Source organism: Antennarius striatus, chromosome 8, assembly GCF_040054535.1.
Source record: "Antennarius striatus isolate MH-2024 chromosome 8, ASM4005453v1, whole genome shotgun sequence".
Lineage (NCBI taxonomy): Eukaryota > Metazoa > Chordata > Actinopteri > Lophiiformes > Antennariidae > Antennarius > Antennarius striatus.
This window is the reverse complement of record NC_090783.1, coordinates 5,657,524-5,678,224: the sequence shown is the minus strand read 5'-3', so window position 1 is coordinate 5,678,224 and position 20,701 is coordinate 5,657,524. Positions and strand designations below refer to the sequence as shown.

At 38.5% G+C, this 20,701-nt stretch overlaps 2 protein-coding genes across 3 annotated transcripts; one reads left to right on the top strand and one right to left on the bottom strand.

Moving 5' to 3' along the window:
• Nucleotides 1-1,080: 1,080 nt before the first annotated feature.
• Nucleotides 1,081-9,433, top strand: pkd2 (polycystic kidney disease 2). Of its 2 annotated transcripts, none has more exons than XM_068321166.1 (15): nucleotides 1,081-2,033; nucleotides 2,469-2,582; nucleotides 3,725-3,858; nucleotides 4,145-4,395; nucleotides 4,477-4,701; nucleotides 4,778-5,006; nucleotides 5,108-5,278; nucleotides 5,364-5,545; nucleotides 6,034-6,154; nucleotides 6,246-6,344; nucleotides 6,511-6,632; nucleotides 6,751-6,868; nucleotides 7,059-7,219; nucleotides 7,552-7,699; nucleotides 8,025-9,433. In XM_068321166.1, exons 1-15 carry the CDS (start codon nucleotides 1,616-1,618, stop codon nucleotides 8,232-8,234), a joined length of 2,703 nt encoding a protein of 900 aa, XP_068177267.1. In that variant the 5' UTR covers nucleotides 1,081-1,615; the 3' UTR covers nucleotides 8,235-9,433. The 2 variants fall into 2 exon arrangements, with proteins under 2 accessions (XP_068177267.1, XP_068177266.1); XM_068321165.1 differs by having other exon boundaries at nucleotides 7,056-7,219.
• A 237-nt stretch (nucleotides 9,434-9,670) lies between these two features.
• Nucleotides 9,671-19,713, bottom strand: abcg2d (ATP binding cassette subfamily G member 2 (JR blood group)). Its single transcript, XM_068321868.1, has 15 exons — nucleotides 19,502-19,713; nucleotides 18,450-18,509; nucleotides 18,237-18,351; nucleotides 17,774-17,926; nucleotides 17,546-17,703; nucleotides 15,669-15,820; nucleotides 15,348-15,443; nucleotides 14,409-14,659; nucleotides 12,694-12,776; nucleotides 11,820-11,909; nucleotides 11,615-11,736; nucleotides 11,283-11,437; nucleotides 10,953-11,042; nucleotides 10,526-10,638; nucleotides 9,671-10,414 (listed from the first exon to the last, which is right to left on the bottom strand). Exons 1-15 carry the CDS (start codon nucleotides 19,711-19,713, stop codon nucleotides 10,267-10,269), a joined length of 1,998 nt encoding a protein of 665 aa, XP_068177969.1. The 3' UTR covers nucleotides 9,671-10,266.
• Nucleotides 19,714-20,701: the final 988 nt, after the last annotated feature.

Genomic DNA, 20,701 nt, shown 5'->3' with positions numbered 1-20,701 from the left:
GATGCTGAGTTTTGAACTGCCAGGCAGGAGGCCTAGAGGAAGACCAAAGAGGAGGTTTATGGATGTAGTGAAAGAGGAAATGATGGTAGTTGGTGTGAGAGAAGAGGATGCAGAAGACAGAGTTAGATGGAGGCAACTGATTCGCTGTGGCGACCCCTGAAGGGAAAAGTCGAAAGGAAAAGAAGATTTTATTGCTCAGATGAAACAAAACAAAAATATAATACAATATGTTACTGCAATCAAATATTCCTTGACAAGTGATATAAATATTTTTTTCAATAAACGCTGTTTTTTTTGTGTAGACAATTTGACTTACTGGGTTTTGCAATTTTTTTATATACTGTAAAAGCCAGTGTGTGGATTTTTAGCTCCCATTTTTTCCATCAACACACTATTACTTTATTTATGATGATATTTAACAGCGACCATCTGTTAGTGTACGCTCCATGCTGGAGGAAGTACAGTAGTCAGATCCTAATAGCAAAACCACGTCGCAATTGCGACTGATCTCACTCATCTCTGATTGGTTGATTAAGGCCATGACGTAATCTATTTGTTGATTTAAAGAAATAAATAGAATAAAATGTATAATATATTTCTCTACATTTAGTAGAGAAGTATGACTTGAAAGAGTACGCCCATAAAGTACGTTTTCTCTCAAAATGTAAGCGTACATTTGTCACGTACCAACACTTCTCGTTGGCATGGCAACCACAGGACAAAACACTGAGTGATTACGTAATGCTACCTTCATTATTCCTATAAATGGTGGAGATTTTTTAAATGAACGCAATTTATTGTGTTTACTTACTGATGCAAACGGATGCAGTTTATTTGACGGCTGCAGCAGTTTAAAAAGAGAACCTTGGCGGAAAAAAAAGGACTGACTTGAATTTGAAGATTTTGTCAGTAAAAATCCAAAACAAATATAATCTTCACAAATAGTTAATTTAGATTTAACAACATTGATTAGAAGCTGGCATTTCGGTAGAGAAACTGTTTTTCCATCCAGATGTTTTCCATCCTTCTGCGGCGCCATGAGAACCTCGCAGATGAAAATGGGAAGGTTTTTTTTTTTTTCTCTGTTTTTGAGGTGGGGGGGTTGAACAGACCGAGAACAAGATGGCTGTCCCGGGGCAAGAGAAATAACGTTCTTGTCCCACGCAAACGGGACTTTTTTTTTAATGCAGTCAAAAAATTTCTTGAAGGAAGTTAGTAGCTGGCATCAGCCGCCTGCGGAGGGAACGACTTTGAACGCGTCGCTTTAGACCCACGGTCCTGGTTTCTGGGGACGGGGTTGAAGATCGCTGGATGTTTTCACAGAAAGTTTTCATCGATCAGAGTGAAAACCCTCAAACGATGGCAAAGAAGAGCAAGATCACCTTATTTTACCGAATATATTATTGTGACTAGAACGCGTAACGCCTCATGTACCTTAAGAATTAGTTCACATCGATTATTTCCCCCCCCCCCCCCGCTTTGTTTTTAGACATTCACAGTGAAGTTGGAAATGCCTCGGCCGTCATAAAAAAGAAAAAGTTTCACTCTACTTATAAGTTCTTCTGATGCCCCGGACCAGCTCACACTAACGCGTTTTTGGCGAACCGACCGGACCATGAGTTCATCCCGCGTCAAGCCGCAGCAGCTGCCTCCGAGCCCGGCTGGCAGACTCCCGCACCGACTGGACTCCAGCGAGGGGATAGAGATGGAGAGCATCCAGCATCAAGACCTGGGTCTCGGAGGAGTTGCGGGCACTCCGTCCCCTCCGTCGAGACAAGCGTGGAGTCGGGATAACCCCGGGTTTGAGCCTGAGGATGGAATTATGCAAGCCGACTGGCCTCCAGCGAGTCCCGGGAGGAGGTCGGCATCCACGGCCTCAAGCAGCAGCTGCAGCAGCGGCCTGGGCAGCTACGCTGGCGGGGAGAGCAGCACCCACATCCCCCGAGGAGGACCTTATCCGAGTGCGGATGGCCAGCCGCAGGACAGGAACGAGCAGCGCGGCTGTCTGAAGCAAATACTGCAAAAGATTAAGAGTTAGTCACCGGCTTCAAAGCTGTTTTTATCAACATAATGTATAATTTAATAGTTCGATTCAAGTTTAGAAGTTTGACAGCATGATGCTGTGGTGGTTAAAACTTGTTTGAGATTAATATAAATACAGTCCAGAGTTAGAAATAAAATAGAAAAACTCAGCTCAATTTAGAAATTTATGTGAATCTAAATGGAATTATTTTATGCATCAGATTCAGCTATGTAAAAATAGATGAATAAAAAAAAATCTTTTTATTGTATTTGTTAAATCATTTCATACAAATAGGAACTCAGGACTAGCATCAATAATAATTAAAAAAAACATAAAACAAAAAAAAGGAGTTATCTTGCAGGTTTTTTTTCTCTTGCTTTGTGCTCTACCAGTGCTGATGTTCTTTTGAATGGAGTTTTTTGTTTGTTTGTTTGTTTGTTTGCAGTTCTATGGGGTACTGATCTGATGGAGGACAGCGACAGCAGTCGAGAAAGGTACCTCAGGAATGTACTGAGGGAGATGCTCACATATATCGCCTTCCTCTTCACTGTTTGCATCTGTAAGTAAACACAAATCCCACAAGGACATCCGGCATTGACATTACACATGTTTGTGTGCATTGTCAGGCCATCAGATATTTTTCTGGAGGTTTAAGTGAATGTTGCCCTTTATCAAGTGGACAACCTGCTGGTAGAGGCAGAGACAAACTGGAGCTTTATCTTATGCTTTAAGTTCATGGCAGTACAAAACTCTCCCTCCAGTCTCAAAGTGTGCCCCAATCCCATTTTGCAAATAAATTATAATTTCGTTTATGTAGTGATCTCGCACTGGGAATACGGCAAAGCAAGAATACAAAATCAGCCTGATTTTTAATTTAAATAAATTATTCATGGCAGTGTTACAGCTAAGAATGGGAAACTGAAAAAGTATAAATTATTCTCTTTGTGAAGATTAATGCGCAGCAGTATCTTAAAGCCGCATTTTTATGGATGGCAGTCTTTATTGTCGTTATATTTTCAATAGTCCACAACATTAAAATACATTGGCTTTCCTAGAGTGACTACAAATGTAAAGCAAAAATAACAGACAGTTGGTCCAAGAGACTCACGAGAAGCACTTTAAAATGTGGCATCAAATATGCAAGCATGGGCACATTTTTTTTGTAGCTGGTAAGTTATTTTCCAAGCTCACAGTGTGTGTCTAATGGTTTTGGCAGCCAAAGAAAATCTCATCGTAGCTACTTACTCCTATACTCAAATTATATGTTTGAATTTTGGGATGGTAAACACATTGATGGAAATCCCACATTTGAAATGTATGTGATGAAAAAACTAATGGTGAAGTTTGTCTGCAACAAAAAATGCCAAATTATGGTTTCGGGTGGATCAGGAAATAACTCTCTGGCAGAGAGGGTTATGGCATATTCTGTGAGGCAGATCATGACTATTAAAAGCAGTTTCCAGAGCTACATCATGATGAACACAATACTTATAGTCATGCATAGGCGAAATAAAATTAAGTTTACTCTATTCAGGAGTTCATTTTTGTTCATTGAGTCTTTTTGGGCTTAGACTAGATGGGAGAGAATTTATACCCACAAATGATCACCCCTTGTTAATTCTCCTGTGGCTCTCTCTGCATGTGAACAACAATTGGTTATCTGTTGATATTAGTTATGTTAAAATATATTTTTCTCTGCAGTGACATATGGAATGGTGAGTGTGAATATGTACTACTATACCAAAGTCATGTCTCAGCTTTTCCTGGACACACCGCTGTCGGTGGGGGACCATTCCAATTTTAGAAGCCTCTCAACCATGGATGATTTCTGGAAGGTAACATTTTCACTTCATTTCATTTCATTTTTTGCAGTACTTCTCGTTTACTTTTTAATGACTGTCAAACTTCTTTGTTTATAAAAAACAAAACAAAACAAGCTTTTTGTGCATAAAACATCGTCAGAACAAATCTTAATATTTAGTAGTCACTGAAATGAATCCTTTAAGGTTGAATCTAGACTTTTCCATTTTTGGGGTTGAAGGCGCTCCACCGCTTACCTGAAAATGGGAGATTCCTGCATATGTCCTCTTTTTTTCATAACTCTGACTTCTGCAATTATAGTTCACGGAGGGGCCTTTCCTCAATGGCATGTACTGGGAGGTGTGGTACAACAACAAGAGCCTGCCAGAGAATCACAGTCTGATCTACTATGAAAACCTCCTCCTCGGGGTACCTCGGCTCCGGCAGGTCAAAGTCCGAAATGATTCCTGCTCCGTCCATGAAGACCTGCGAGATGAGGTTCAGGAGTGCTACAGCATATACACCCCAACCAATGAGGACACCGCCTCCTTCGGCCCCCAAAATGGAACAGCGTACGTCTGGAAGCAATGCGCCGTAAGCATTACATTAACAAATGCCTCCATCCTAAGTCTAGTATTTCTCTTGTTTCTTAGTTGGGTGTATGCAACTGAGAGTGAGATGAATAGCAGCAGTTATTGGGGTCAGGTATCTAAATATGGAGGTGGAGGATACTATCAAGACCTGTCTCGTACGAAAGAGGAGTCCATGATCCAGTTGCAGTTCTTGAAAGACCATCTGTGGCTGGACAGAGGCACCAGAGCTGTATTTCTCGACTTCTCTGTCTACAATGGGAACATCAACCTCTTCTGCATTGCCAGGTAAGAAGCCTCAGTCTCAATGATGTGTTTATTAATCTCATTGCTAACTGTCAAAATGATTTGATGCACTTGTCAGGCTGTTGGTGGAGTTCCCTGCCACTGGTGGCGTCGTGACCTCTTGGCAGTTCCAAACAGTGCGACTGATTCGATATGTGTCCGGCTGGGACTACTTTGTGGGTCTGTGTGAAGTGGCATTCAGCCTGTTCATCCTGTACTACGTGGTGGAGGAAGCGCTGGAGATCCGCATCCATCGACTGCATTATTTCAAGAGCTTGTGGAACTGTCTGGACGTCCTCATTGTTGTGGTGTGCATCAAAGTCATCTTTTGGATCATTCTTGAAAATTCCTTTAGAGATTTCAGCAATATTTATAGAATTTGTTCTCTCTCTGTCTTGTCTTTTCTCAGTTGAGTGTTGTTGCTATTATCATGAACATCACCAGATCAGCTATGGTTGGCAATCTTCTAAAAGGCTTGTTGGAGAACCACTCTGCTCATCCCAGCTTTGAGTCTTTGGCCAACGTGCAGACCCAGTTCAACAACGTGGCTGCAATCATCGTCTTTTTTTCTTGGGTTAAGGTATACATTTTTACGCCTTTGACTCACAGTTTGTCCAAAACAGCCACAGTGGATGTTAATTACTAATCATTCCTCCCATCTTCAGCTTTTTAAGTTCATAAACTTCAATAAGACCATGAGTCAGCTCTCCAGCACCATGTCTCGTTGTGCCAAGGACCTTGTGGGTTTTGCCATCATGTTCTTCATCATCTTCCTGGCGTATGCTCAGCTGGCCTACTTGGTGTTTGGAACCCAAGTCAATGATTTCAGCACCTTCCAAGCCAGCATGTGAGAGAATTCAAAATATAGTCCACAAATACACAAATACTCCTTGCCACTCCTATTTTTGCATCCCACTTCAAAGTGGTGATGTACTGCAATTGTCAGTGTTAGTGTGTTCGTCCGTTCATCCATTAGTATGTCCGCCAAATATCTTCTCAACCGTTGCAGATAGAAAGATGAAACAAATAGCACATTACTCAGGCAGCAAAGGGGATGAAAATGAGATGATGACCGTGAGAAAAGTAGGTCAAGGTCAAACAAGGTTTAAACTTTTGTACACTCAGGAACCGGATAAGATAGAAAGACGAGGGAGAAAGCCAGTGTAAGACCCTGGGTCAAAGCTAGTGCTTTGATATATGAAAGTAGGCCAGAGCACTAGGTTTGATCTTTGACCTATGCAAGTGTGTCAGGGTTAAATTTTGAATTCAGGGGTGTCGCGGGAAGTTGCAGTAGTTCTTGTTTTATTAAATTTTGAATTGTCTTGCTGTGTGTAGTTTCACCCAGTTCCGTATCATTCTGGGAGACTTTGAGTTCTCAGAAATAGAGGAGGCGAATCCAGTGCTCGGACCCATCTACTTCACAACCTTTGTCTTCTTCATCTTCTTCATTCTCATGGTGAGTAGGATAGTCATACCAGTTATGTTAGAGCAAAGACTTTGTTCACTCCGACTCAACACAAATGGCTCTTTTCTTTCTCACTATGCAGAACATGTTCCTGGCGATCATCAATGACACATACTCTGAGGTGAAGGCTGACATGTCCCAGCAAAGGTCTGAGATGGAGATGACGGACCTCATTAAAAAGGTATTGAATTATGCTTAATCATTTACTTGTTACTTGGTGGAGTTCCTTTAAGTCACACCAATCATCAGGCCTTGAATTGTATAACCTAGAAGTATTAAGTTTTGGTAATAACCAACACTTGGCAGAAGATTTTTGGTGGTAAGCCTAAATGTCTTTTCTCTCTAAGGGTTGTAACAAAGCTCTGATGAAGTTGAGACTAAAGAAGACCGCAGTAGACGACATCTCTGATAGTTTACGTCAGGCTGGGGGCAAGCTGAACTTTGATGAACTTCGCCAAGATCTTAAAGGGTGAACAAATCCTCAGCGGATGCTATGATCTGAGACCTATTATAATGTTGATTCACTGTGTTTGGATTTCTGTAAATAGCAGCCTGCGCTATGTGTTCTGTATCTGTTCTTTGTTCAGAAAGGGCCACACAGATGCAGAGATTCAGGCCATCTTTGCCAAGTACGATCAGGATGGTGATCAGGAGCTGACAGAGCATGAACACCAACAAATGAGAGACGACCTGGAGAAGGAAAGAGTGAGTGATGATGCTAAAACCATCTGTATGTTCAACAAGTGCTGATGGTTCAATCATTTCATCAGGATCATTTCAATTGATCCTGATGAACAAGATTTGATGGCACGGCACAAACTGCATTTATGTGGTAGTGCTGTCTCAGCCACAACACCTGCAGATGTTCAGTGTGTTTCTGGTCATATGCCAGGAGGACTTGGATCTGGAACGTAATTCACTCACTAGACCCAACAGCGGCAGGAGCTTTCCTCGCACCCAGGAAGACTCTGAGGAAGACGACGACGAGGATAGCGGCCACAGCTCTCGCCGTCGCGGCAGCAGCTCGGGAGGCGTCTCCTATGAAGAGTTTCAAGTGTATGGATTTTTCTTAATATTATTCTCTTATCTGTACTTACAGATTAATCAGCTGAGGCTGCAGCCACATTTTCAGATTTGAGTTCAGGGACAACTTTAATTTGGACCTTTTCACTTTTCTGCTTATCATAATTATTACAGGTTGATTTTCTATTAATCTGTGAATTAATTAAGTTAAACTAACTGATATGTAAGAAATTGTTTTCCAAGACTTAGATGGTGGTTTGTAATTTCCTATGTGACAAAAGTGAAAAAGGTTTGCATGAGATTGGGTCATTTTTTAATTAGGAGGATCTTGAGCGTGGTAGAATAACATTCAACTTGCTTCACAGGCTGGTGAGACGTGTGGACAGGATGGAGCACTCTATTGGCAGCATAGTGTCAAAAATAGACGCCGTTATTGTGAAGCTGGAAGCAATGGAGAGATCTAAACTCAAAAGGAGAGACGTGCTGGGCCGACTGCTGGATGGAGTCATGGAGGTGAGATGGAGACGCAGTCACCACACATTCTGTCTGGTTTACACCCTGACCAGTTCCTGTCATTAGGGTAAAAATTAGATACACTTTCTCCTGGAGGAATCCTTTATATCTCCACAAAATAGCAATAAAATTATGCTCATGTTGAATCTTACATGAAAAGCTCAAACAGCATAGTGTCTAAAACTCAAATTCATCCTTTGGATCTGAAATCTCTCTGACCTCGTCCTCCTGCAGATTGACTGTAACGGCTGTGTATGCTGTCCTCTATGAGCTAGTTGTTCATGTGTAAACAGAAATACTGTAGACTTTAATGTCTTCCTGACAGGATGATCGTCAGGGACGGGAAACAGATGCCCACAGGGAACAAATGGAGAGGCTGGTGAGGGAGGAACTGGAGCGCTGGGAGTCTGATGATATGGTCTCACAGGTCAGCCATACGCAGCTGGCCTCTCACCCCGGCTCCCGGAACCGTCCCTCGTCTCCCATGTCCACCGATGGCCTTGACGCAATCACAAATGGGAGCAGCCATGTGTGAGGGTGGGGCCTGGTGATGAATATTCTACGCTGGCAAGAAACTCTTAATTAGAAATTTAATGACAGAGGTACAAATGAAGAGGTAGAAATGAAGACGTGAGTATTTCTGCGGTACAACATTGGTGATCTTATAGAAGTTGTTCAAGCGTCTTGACGGATGAAACAGAGTTCACTTCAAAGAACACGGTGGAAGTGAGTTATGTGTTTCCATCTTCATCTTTCTATAAGTGTTCACCAAAACTTATGTCATATTTCAAATATTGATGAATAACAGAAGCTTTACAGAACGGTCACAGTATGCACCAGTTTTCAAGTCAGCTCAGGTGCCTTTTACATGACACCCGTGTTTTTGACAACAGAAATGATTTTCCTTTGCCTCTGGAAATGTTCTGCTCATGGAAACATTTTTGAAGCGATCCCCATAAACATGAGTGCAGAAAAAAAAACTGCAAATGCTGTGGTATGCATGCCTGGGCAGTAGATGGGGCTGTACTCTTTTAGAAAGTAGTAATGTAGCAAACCAATGGAGGAATCGTTAATAAAGTCAACATAGACACACAAGGAACAAAACCAGACTGGCTGACATTGATTTTTAGTTGTCCTGTCTGTAGTGTTCTTTCTGTGTTTTAATAACAGGTCAGGCCCGTGTTGTGGTTTCATTCAAGAGGTGACACTTCGATTTTTTTCTGGGCCCCCCAAAACTTTTGTGTAAGGAAATAGGCAAAATCTAACAAATGCTTTAGGTCAAACTGTTGTCGTGTAAATGGTCCCTTGAGTTGTAATCACAGGTTATGATTTCAGTGTTACATGAGAATCATACGCTCACCTGCTTTTGATTGTTGTATCTACCCACACATGTTGGCATTTACACCAATGGCAAAAAGGCATTTCTATGACTGCTAATATTGCTGATTATATGTTTGTCAATTTTATATACAGTAGATACAAGTGTGGCACATCCTGTCATATTTACTCATCTTCTGTACACCAATGAAGCTTCAAATTAAGTAGCTTATTATCATTTAATGATATGTATTGTAACTTAAAACAAACTTCAATATGGAGTGCATCTAGTGTTCATGGGAAACCCATGCATTTATTTTTATTTTTTTTGTGCTGTGCCTTATCTTTTTTTACAACCCATTTCTTTTCTTTTTTTAAAATTTGTAATACAAAAATAAAGTGTTATTAAAATGTAAATGTGCTTCATTCTTTCTTTCTCTGGTTGAGATTATTATTTATTTAAAGTAAGAAAACCATGTGACTAAAACCTTCTTAATCATTATTTTAAGAAGAATGTAAAGTGAAGCACCTTGAAAATACAGACAAATTTGTACTTAGCAAAGTATCAGATAATTTCTATGAAAACACGGTTTTAGGTTAAAGTATTCAATTAAGTAAATATTGTTTTATGAGTAACTCATTAAGTTGTTAATCATCAATGACTTTTATTCATTCATGTCCACAGACCCACAACTTCGATCATTACTCAACACTTGATAACATTATTTGGGTTCAACAGAACAAATTAATACATATCATCAATATCTGTAATTACAAACAGTCAATACTAAGTAAAATGAAACTGGAAATTCCGCAAAAGCTGCATAATCAAGAGAAAAGAATTTTTAAAAAAAATCATTTTGTAATAGAACATATTCAAATCTTGACAAATAAGTTACATTTGATATATAAATCTGAAGAAACATTCACGTGTATCACTATTGCATGAAAATCACCTGAGAGTAATCCTCTAACTACGCAGAAAAAAAAAAAAAAGCATTAATTTTGGGAGTGTTTCCCCTATTCCTAAATAATGGAGACATTTTTAATAGCTACTGGAGAAAAATGTGAAATTGAAACTTTTAAGTGTATTTTTTTATAATTTTTTAAACATTTTTGCCTTCTGTGACAGGTCAGCTTAAGTTAAGGAAGTGATGGAGTAGACATGAGGCAAGGCGCCAGAATTGTATCCATGGTCACTCTGGTAGGACTGCATGGCGCTCCCCTAAAACCAAAGCTATCTGCACCCCTTAAGTGAATTTCTTGATGTAGCAGAGTTTCAGATAGGCGATAGCGAGGAATATGATCATCATGAGAGCCAAGGCCACATTGTTCTCCCAGAGTCCCCAGGTGGTGTACGTTACTCCCAGGTACTCAAGATACTGCTCCCCTGTACATCTGAAATGATACATGTCCTCCATGGTCAGCAGAAAAAACATTAATATTTTTATGTGGAGTTCAGCTTTGGAAATGCAGATCGCTCATGAGGATCAGATCATCGTTACTCACGTGAGGCCTGCTGTGAATGCACTGCAGTTGGTCAACGTAGTGGACGCGCTGGTGTTTTGGATCATAACCTCCTCACAGAAATTCAAACCCACAAACTCATTGATGTTTACAGCCTGAACAGAAAAGCACAGCTATTTGATATGATGTGTATCAAAGGGAACATGCTGTGCAGGACCAGGATTTATTGATCTATAGTGATCAATGAAGGACACAGTCTGCAAATGACACCTGAATGGAAGGACTCCGCAGAGATCCACCTGAAGACATTCTAACACACCAGTTATGTAGTCTGGTGCTTCATTAAAGGGATTACAACACAGTGTTTGTAATCAGGACGGTAGCTTGACATTAAGAAGAACTCTGAAAAATACTGAACAGTTCTCACGATGACTTTTAATGTCAAAACTTATTTTTAAATTTTACTTACATCAAGTCCATAACGGGGAATGCTGAAGTACTTCAACCAAGCCAGCCAGCCCATGATGGAAGGGATGTTCACAAGGAGACCTGAGAAAATCTAAAATCACAAAACAACATGAATGACAATTTTCTTGTGATATTTCAAGAGGGAAGAAAAATGGCTTAACTTACCTTAAACCTAACCCTACCTGATTTTACTTTCACAAATGTCTGATGTATGTGTACAGTATTATAGAAATGATCAATTTAGACATGCATACAGTTTATTCCTCTCTCTTTTGGCTTGAACCACATTTATGTGCATCCATGTGTTTCTCTGCACCATTCGATCTCTCACCATCATGAAAACAAATGTGATGGTCATCAAGATGCTGGCAAGAGCCACAATGGTCTGGTCAGCTGCGATGGCCAACGTCAAGGCGGTGGCTGTGTAGGATACCTGGGTCACTGTCAGCGTGAAAATAAAAAAGGCTGCCGCTGTGGATTTGAGCCCTGGATACGCGCACACACACACACACACACACACACACACACACACACACACACACACACACACACACACACACACACACACACACACACACACGCACATAGATTCCACAGTCAAGCTTTTAAAAGGCATCTTTGGTTTTGTTCCATTTCATTAGTTTTTAGATATGTCTGTCATACCCATCATAAAATAGATAATACAGCAGAAGCTAACAGAGGCGATGGTGCGCCCAATGGCGTCTGACACGATCTTAGAGAGAAAGAAGACAGAAACTCTGTAGTAGCCGCTGATGTATTCATGCCTGTTACAAGAAGACATAAGTATAAATCAGTTAACTTTGAATTATATTGTCAACGTTGGGTCTTTGAATTTCAAAGTACTTACACAAAGAGGCTCCTCTCGATGATGAAGAGCTCAGCTGCAGATACAGTGCTAAAACACTGGTGTGTGATGATGAAGAAGAAGGCACCCATCCTGTAAGAAGAATATGAACAGGGACAGGAATGCAGAGAAACCTTTAGAATTGAAATCAAGCCTTGGCCTTGTGAGCAATGCATGCATTGATCTGATTGTCTGCAAAAGAACTGACTGCAAACCAGCACTGTGCAGATTATGGTATTAAATATAGTGTCCCATATACACATACAGGGTCTTAAACGGCGACTGACTCCGCCATTGACCAGATGAAAAGGATAACTTGAGCCATTTAAACCAAGTACACTGGTGTTTGACATACTGCCTTTGCATTGGCCATGAATGTAATGACATTAGGAACTTATACTCCACTGAACCATACACAGAAAGAAAGGCAAATCATTGTGGTTTCTGATATGCTTCACTGGGCATGTAAGTACCAGGTTGTGCCCAATAAAATACGGTAAGAGGATTAGCTGTGAAGGAATTGCAATATTTTTTTCACACTTTTTGGATTCTCCTATTTGGATTATTGCGATAATAAATATGATCATATTACTTTAAGATATAATAGTCAATATATAAATCAATTTTGGAAACCCCCCCCCCCCAAAAAAATGTCCATGTCCATTCTTTATTTATTTCATTATAAAAATAGGGGTAAAAAATCCAAGAAGTCTCTTGGATGAGAGACAAAACGTCTTCAAGAACTTTCTTAAAGTCCAATGGATTGATTTAAACAACTTTGGATAATCATGACCTGAATAACTGACAGACATTAGAAAACATCTATTTCATTTAATTGTACAGATAATGATGGTGTGTGCCTTATTGGTTAGCTCACCTGTTCTGGATGCCGCTCTGATCTTGTTTGACCCCGAAGTAAATGGCTCCTACGATGACTGCAAGTAAAATGTTGACTCCCAGCTGCACAGGCAAAAACAGAAACATTAAATAACAGAGGACCTGACAATATATACAAGGTCCTGTTGGTGCACATAAATATGTACTGTATTAGCGTTTGAGAGCACAAAACAAGACATATTATATGTTGTCTCTGGGGATCAGAGGTCAAATGGACACCCTTCTCCTCCTCCAGACTAGCCTATGAGAGAACAGCCAGAAGTGACGGTGGGGTAAAATGACAGAAAAGAGTGAGAAAGTGACATAAATTTTAATCCTAACAATTTACAGATTATGACAGGACTAAGCGGTTCCCAGGGTGAAGGGATAAGCTAATATGGTTGAGCCTTGTTCATCCTCATTCCCCACAGCCCCTCATGTGAAAGCAGGGCAATGGACTGAAAGGTCATCATGTGATAATTCCCAGAACAGGGCCAAGGGGGCTTTGGCCAGATATGATATCAGTTCAGATCTAGGCCCAAAAAAGGCATGAGTAGGGTCACAACAGTCACCAAAGCCGATTATGGCGCCCACGCCACCTCGAGCCACTCTCATAGGATTATTTTGACTTATTTAGGGCCAATTAGCTGTTAATAATTCTTAAAGTGAGAAGACTTCTGATGGCATTTTGCTAACATGGGGTGACTAATGAGGGCATCATGGCTTGACCCCATCAAAGTGCTGTCTATGCATGCTGTTCACGATGATAGCAATGCTAACTTCTATTTTTCTTGATCCTTTCAAAATAAACGTGATTGATTGAAACATAAAAACAGACAATTTTATATGAGATTATAATCTGTCAGCAATACAGTTTGGACTAAGGAAGCATTCGAGTTTGAGCACTTACTTAACATACTGGAGAATTAATTTTGTGTTTTGAATTCTGTTTGATAATAAAAAGAAAAGAAAATTCTGTGCTACATAAGTTTTGCTTTTACATGAATTATAACTTTAGTAAAGAGAGGAAATTGTCATCTGTGTCCACTTCTTTGTTGGTTGGTTAGACTGCCAGTAGGATTTTAAAGAAACCGCTAGATGGAAAAACTTTAGAAGAATTATGATACTTTTACTGACCCCCAAAGGGAAATTATTTTTACACCATCGGTTGTGGGTCGTAAATGACCCCTTTTAATTTTGGCATTAGAATACAATCCAGATATTTCCTTAACCTGGGATAAACTGTACATGTTCCATAATTTCTCAGATAGAGATACTGATAAATGAGAAAAAATATTACTAAATTCCTAATAATCAAATGCATAGACATACATTACGCTTTCAACTTGGTGATTGGCTACCCAATACAAAGAGTACAGTGCTTGTATGACTTAACAAAAAGACTTGGAAAAAGCTGGTGTGGTCCGTCAAACAAAATCAAATCTGTCAGCTTCTTTAAAGGTCCACTAACTTGCACATTATTTCTAATTTAATAGCTTTAAAGTGAGTATTTAGTGTATGACAACACTCCCAAGACTTACAGGGCAATAATTTATTGTTTGCCATTGTATTTCATCCCGTCATCCTTGTAAATAATAAAAAATCTTTCTTACTTATTCTTATTATACATTTTCATTTATTTCTTGCTCAAGAATGTATATGACTGCATTTTGATTTGAACAGAATGGGAGTTATCAGGAAGCAGAGGAGAGTTACCTGGGCAACAGATGTTTGAGGGTTCAACATTTCATTCTGGAAGGTTCTTTTGAGCACCCAACGCAGCTGATGGAAGAATGAGCTGTTGTACGTGGTGGTGTGTGACTGCGAGTATGAGAAACACCCCTTCTCTTTGACAATGCACTCAAGTTCAGCTCTTGTGTGGCTGTAGTAGCTGCTGTTGTTGTACTCCTCTACCAGCCGTTCCTCGATGCTCTGTTTGGAGCTGACGACCTCCTCAGAGTCCAAATCTGGCCACACATACATGAAGACAACAACTGATTCAAGTATTGTATAAATGTTACTATAATAAAGTTATTTCATAATAAGCTGATTGGAAAACCTATCATAACATGGACTTGCAACAACAATCATAAGCTTGACCAGTTCAAAATCTTTATTTTTATGTGAGCTGGTCTAGCAAGGTCAGTTTTCTCATTTATATTCTTTTAATTTCTCTGATGTATTCATACAGGTATCACTTAATCTGTTCTGAGTTGGGTTAATATAGTGCGTAAAGTAAATTATATTGATGCAGGATGTATTTAAACTTATTTATTATTCAATTTCTAAAATGCTTTCCAAATATTATAAACAAAATAAACAAATAGATTTAAAAATAGTATCCAAATTAGAAAATAAAGGCTGTCAACGTCTGCAAAACATAAAAAAAAAACAAAAAAACCTGAATGACTTCCAGACAGATAGATCACGCCTGATCAACTGGTAGGAAATTATTCTTTTGGCAAAAAGGAAAAGTTGATTTTAATGTTCCAGATGGATTGTAAGGGAAATTTGGTTTTGCAAACAGTTTTAGACAGGAAAGACAAGCTTCAAGATTAACTTATTTGAATGCTTGTTTGCATTGCAAAAACCTATTACACATGTTCTGTAATGAAGGCAGAAACATGAAATATTCATGAAATGCTTCATGCGTACTCTTTTGCATTTCTGTCTTAGATGTGGAAATGGAATGTCCATTAATAATATCCAGAAAGAAGTCAGCAGGGTTGTTGTGTGGCTCACAGAGGTAGCCTGGAAGACAAACCACAGCATTAAATAATGGTTAGTCAAAATTTAATCCATTAAATGAATATCCACAATTATATGGATGTTACATTTATGCGAACTTGCTAGCTTTATGAGAATAAAACTATAGAATATAACCACATCCATTTAATTACAGATTAAATTATAAGATCTGAGGAGTAATACATAACACATAGTGTTTTGTAATGATTTAAAATTTGAATTAGTTACCATTACTAGCGAAATAGTCCAAAGCATTTGTTGCTGGTCCGTGGTACACCATTCTGCCATTAACCAGTAGAGTCAGGGAGTCAAACAGCCGGTAGATGGAGTATCGTGGTTGGTGGATGGACATAATGATGGTTCTTCCATGATTAGCCATTCTGAAATGACACATAGTGCAAACACACACACACACACACACACACACACACACACACACACACACACACACACACACACACACACACACACACACACACAACACACACACACACACACACACACACACACACACAAACACAAACAAAAGATAACACAATAAAAAATATGCTAATAGAAAATACAGCAAATCTTATGTTGAAATGCAAGAGCAATATGACAATATATTTATTTAAATTTAAAGAGATTCTGTTTTACAAACTTAGTTTAAAGTCACTTTCTAATTCAAAAAGTCGTTTACATGATCCCATCTGTGTTTTAAAAATTGTTTTAATGTTTTAAATTATTATTATTTTTTATTTTATTTTTTTCTTTCCAGACATGTTACTACAGCAGACTTCACATTCATCAGTGTTGGAACATCAACAACAACATCCTAAAAGAAAAGAAAGGGTTGATGGGTAGAAACCATTGGCTAGTAAAGTTCCCATCCTCTAAATCAACAACATCTCTCTCGTTGCAACACATTGTCAACAAAATTTATACATTGCATATCACATTTAAATTATTTGATTTTGGTACATTGTTGTTTTAAATCGTCCATTCAGTCCAATTGGCGGACATCTTTGCACACGTCTTGCAAAGATGACTTGTGTCTTGCAAAGATGACTTGCATGTGCTGACTATTAATCTGGCTATCGCTCAACGTCTCAGTTGCTGCACGAAGGTTACAGTGACATTTTTTCACAGGCATGACATATGAAGTTTAATTAGCCATAACAATGTAGTGCTTTAACCATCATTTGCATCAGAAGAATAACCTTGCAAAGTCACGTTTTTAAAAGTTTTTTTAAAGGCAGAGAGAGTTCCTAGACTCCTTTGTTATCCAGTTCGTTCCAGAGTTTGACACCAGTAAACGATAATGAAAAAGTTTTTCGTGTAGTTCTTGCTTTCTTCTGTAAAAATGCTGTGTTTCCTCTCAGTTGGTAGTTGGATTCATTTATCTGTATTTTCGATTGTATATTTTGTGGTAAATAGTTATTGGCTGCTTTATACGTAAGTTGTACAGTTTTGTAGCTTATGATATCATGTATTTTCAGTAGTTTAGATTTAATAAATAATTGATTTGTATGAGCTCTATAATGTTCATTGTGAATAATTCTTATGACTCTTTTCTGGATCAGAAATAAAGGTTGCAAGCCACTTTATATGTGTTTCCCCAGACTTCAGCACAGTAGTTAAGATAGGGCAGGATTAGTGTGCAATATATTATATGGAGTGCCTTCTGATTTAATAGTTTTTGAGTTTTCCAGAGTATGGATACACTTCTGGCTAATTTCTATTGTAATTGTCTTACATGAGGTTTCCAATTTAGCACCTCATCAACGATCACTCCAAGCATTTGGAATTCAGCAACCCGTTCATTATTTACTTCATTCATCTTGATATTAATTTTGTGTTTGAATCTTTTCTTCCCAAATAATATATACAGTATTTAGTTTTTGTTAGGTTCAAGGATAATTTGTTTATATCAAACCATAACTACAGCTTGGCTAAATTATATTTAATTGTTAATGCATTACCATTAAACACCCTGGGACTGACAACATGACATACTGTACATGTTTCTATTATTTGCTAATCAAAAAGAAGAAAATATCGTAGTTTGAAGATAATAAAAGAATTCATACAAGTTTTGAAGGAGAGCAGACAGTTTTCTTTCATACCTTTTCAGCAGCAGAAGCACAGAGTTAGCAGTGCTGGCATCGAGTCCTGTAGTTGGTTCATCCAGGAAGAGAACTGACGGATCAATAATCAGCTCCATGCCGATATTCGTCCTCTTCCTCTCTCCTCCTGAGATTCCCCGGGTCAGCTCTGTACCCACCTGAGGGGAAACATCCAACTCTGACTCCCGCCTGACATCTGAAATCTTAAGTCATCAGAGGAATATTTACCCTGCAATCAGCCACCATGGTGAGCCCCAGCTCTTCAATCAGCTGGGTGACTCGAGTCTCCTTCTCACTCTGGGGCACAGAGGTCGGAAGCCTCAGTGCTGCAGAGAAACGTAGGTTCTCCCTCACAGTCAGGGTTCCCATGACCACATCATCCTAGGAAGGGAGATGGGAAGATCACTTGTTTATAACACACCTTTTAAGATCCACTAGTAATTATCCTTCAGCAAATTTCCATTTTTCAACCAACAACTTTTATTTGGCCCAATCTTCAGTTTCATTAAACCTTCCTAGCACTGAAAAAACCTTCCTAGCACTGAAAAAACCTTCCTAGCACTGAATAGCAGACAGAATGAGTTTAGTATTTGTAGCAGGAGCCCAGCAAATATGTCTGTATTGTGTTTCCAGTACCCTGCAATCAACTTTACATTATTTAATACAGGTTTCAGTTGTTAATGGTATTCACCTGAACCACATAACCAGAGAGGCATTTGAAGTTTGGAGGTTGCGGCATTTTGTCGATGAGGACTTCTCCTGACAGACCCGAAGGATGTTTCCTTGCAGCCAGGATATCCATGAATCTTACAATTATTACAGGTAATTAAAAAAAAACACAGATCAACATCTATCAACAGCAAACAACTATTTATTTTTTTATTTAGATCAGTTAGATACGCACGAAGATTTCCCAGATCCAGTTGGCCCAAGAATGGCATTGAGACCAGGTCTCATTATCCCACTGCAAGACAAAAGCACATAAGTCTCTGAAACAAATTTAACACATATAAATTAATTTCAAGTCAAAAACTAGAAAACATTCCCAGTATGTTTTATTTCTATGATTTAGATGGACAAATCACTGAGGGCTGCCAATCAAGCTGCAACGATGTGCCTCTTATGACATATGATGAACCTTGTTGTTCCTCATAGACCTTTGTGAAAATGGAATAGTTCCAAATAAAATAATGACAATGAAAACGGTGGAGACAAATTAAAAACAAATCTAAAAAAAAAGGAAAAAGCTGAAAAGAGATATAAAACGGAATTAAAAGGCAGAATAAAAGCCTTGCAGTGGATCACGTGATGGTGTTTAATTCGTTTCCCTGGCAGACTGCTTCTTAGTGCATCAGAGAGATTATATGCAAGAAACCATGCTTAATATCATATAATTAACACTGAGGCAGGAAGCAGCTGAGAAACTTGTGTGAAACTTGTGTTCTTCCATGGGAAATGTCACTTGTATTTAATACATCAGAAAGAAACTAGTGTAGGAGTCTATTTACTATTGTTTGGTTTGAATAATGATACTGTACGATGATCCATATTGAATTAACAAGAACAAAAAAACAAAAACAACTGCAAATATCACCAGTCAAAAATGTGGGTTTTAAAGAAAGCATAAGAATGCAGTAGATCAATCTGGAAGTGACACATTTGTGCAGGTAAAGAGTCACTATGAGTCATCCTTAGAGAATGATTTTGAAGAAGTATTTGCAGCACTCAGAATGTGTACAATTCAGAAAAGAACAGCTATTGTCAGATTTTCTCATGCATTAAGGAGACAAGACATTTTTTATTTCTAATATTTGCATCATTTCTTTTTGTCCCTGCTTCGTGTCAGCAACGAGAAAATAAAGACATTAAAATGAACATACAGAAATTGGGGACAGACCAACAAAGATTCAAAAGACAGACAGAAAGCAAAGAGTGTATAGAATCTTCACGACTGACTTGAGGTCGGTCAGTATTTCTCTGGGACTATTTTTTCTCCTGGAGAAGAAGCCGCTCTGATGCTGAACTTTGTAGTGAATGTTGTGGAAGCTCACAGTGGAGCCAAGCGGCCGCTTGTCTTTGTCCATGGCATTGATGAACTTTGACTTTGGCGTTCCATTGGTGCTGATATCTTCTGTCATTGCAACATTAATGTGACCAACTCCCTCCATGATTGTCTGCTTTGAACACCCTGTCAAATGACAGCAATTTTATAAATCTGATTTGTTCATTGATTGATTTTTTACATACATGATAAAAAATTATGTAAGGAATATAAGATTAGTTTAAAGTGTCTCAGCTTGTAGTGAAGACTTTAATTAAAGTCCCAAAAGAGTGACACATCTTTTAATCTTAATCTGGTACACTGCAAACCAAACATACTTATTCTAATAAACCCAAATATCAATTTGTGCTTACTACGGTAATTTTAAACAATTAAAATAAATGTTCTTGAAAGTTTATAAGCCAGATCTTGTGTGTGAAGTCTGTAAAATTCATATTCAGTACTCCTGAAACCATTCACAGATGATCAATTGTGCCTTTAAAGAGTCTGTAATGTGAGGTTCAGGTGGAATACTATACCTCTTGTGTGTCTTAGATAAATATTATATACTAAATAACTGATGGCTCAAAGAAATATTAACATTTTTAAATGGAAATTAACATAAAATATATTTCTTGTTAAGCATTTGTGCAGTTGAGGTTTTAGGTATGTATTCATTTCTACATAAACTATCTAGACCTCATAAATGAAAGCATACATAAGATACAACAAATCAAAAATGTAATTTGTTTATTATGTGTTGTTCATATATTCCATAATGAAAAACATTACAAAAAATATGAATTAAAGTCATATAAAATAAAGTCTCCAAACTAGATGCAATTTCTCATGAGATATGGAGGTAGGTTCTGTTTAAAACTCCCTTTTCTTCTTAAAGCAATCATTTTGAATAAGTACTGTACTTTCCTATTTTAAATATGAAAGACTGAATGAACAGCTCCAGTTTGTTGGATAAGGCTGCACCCTCGTATTCATCCGTATTAACTGTATTGTAATAATTTTCATACAACCTGTCACAGCAGATCGTTGTTGGATGTTCTGGGAGATGTGACAATTTCAGTAACCAATTCCAAATTCTAATTATGACAACAACA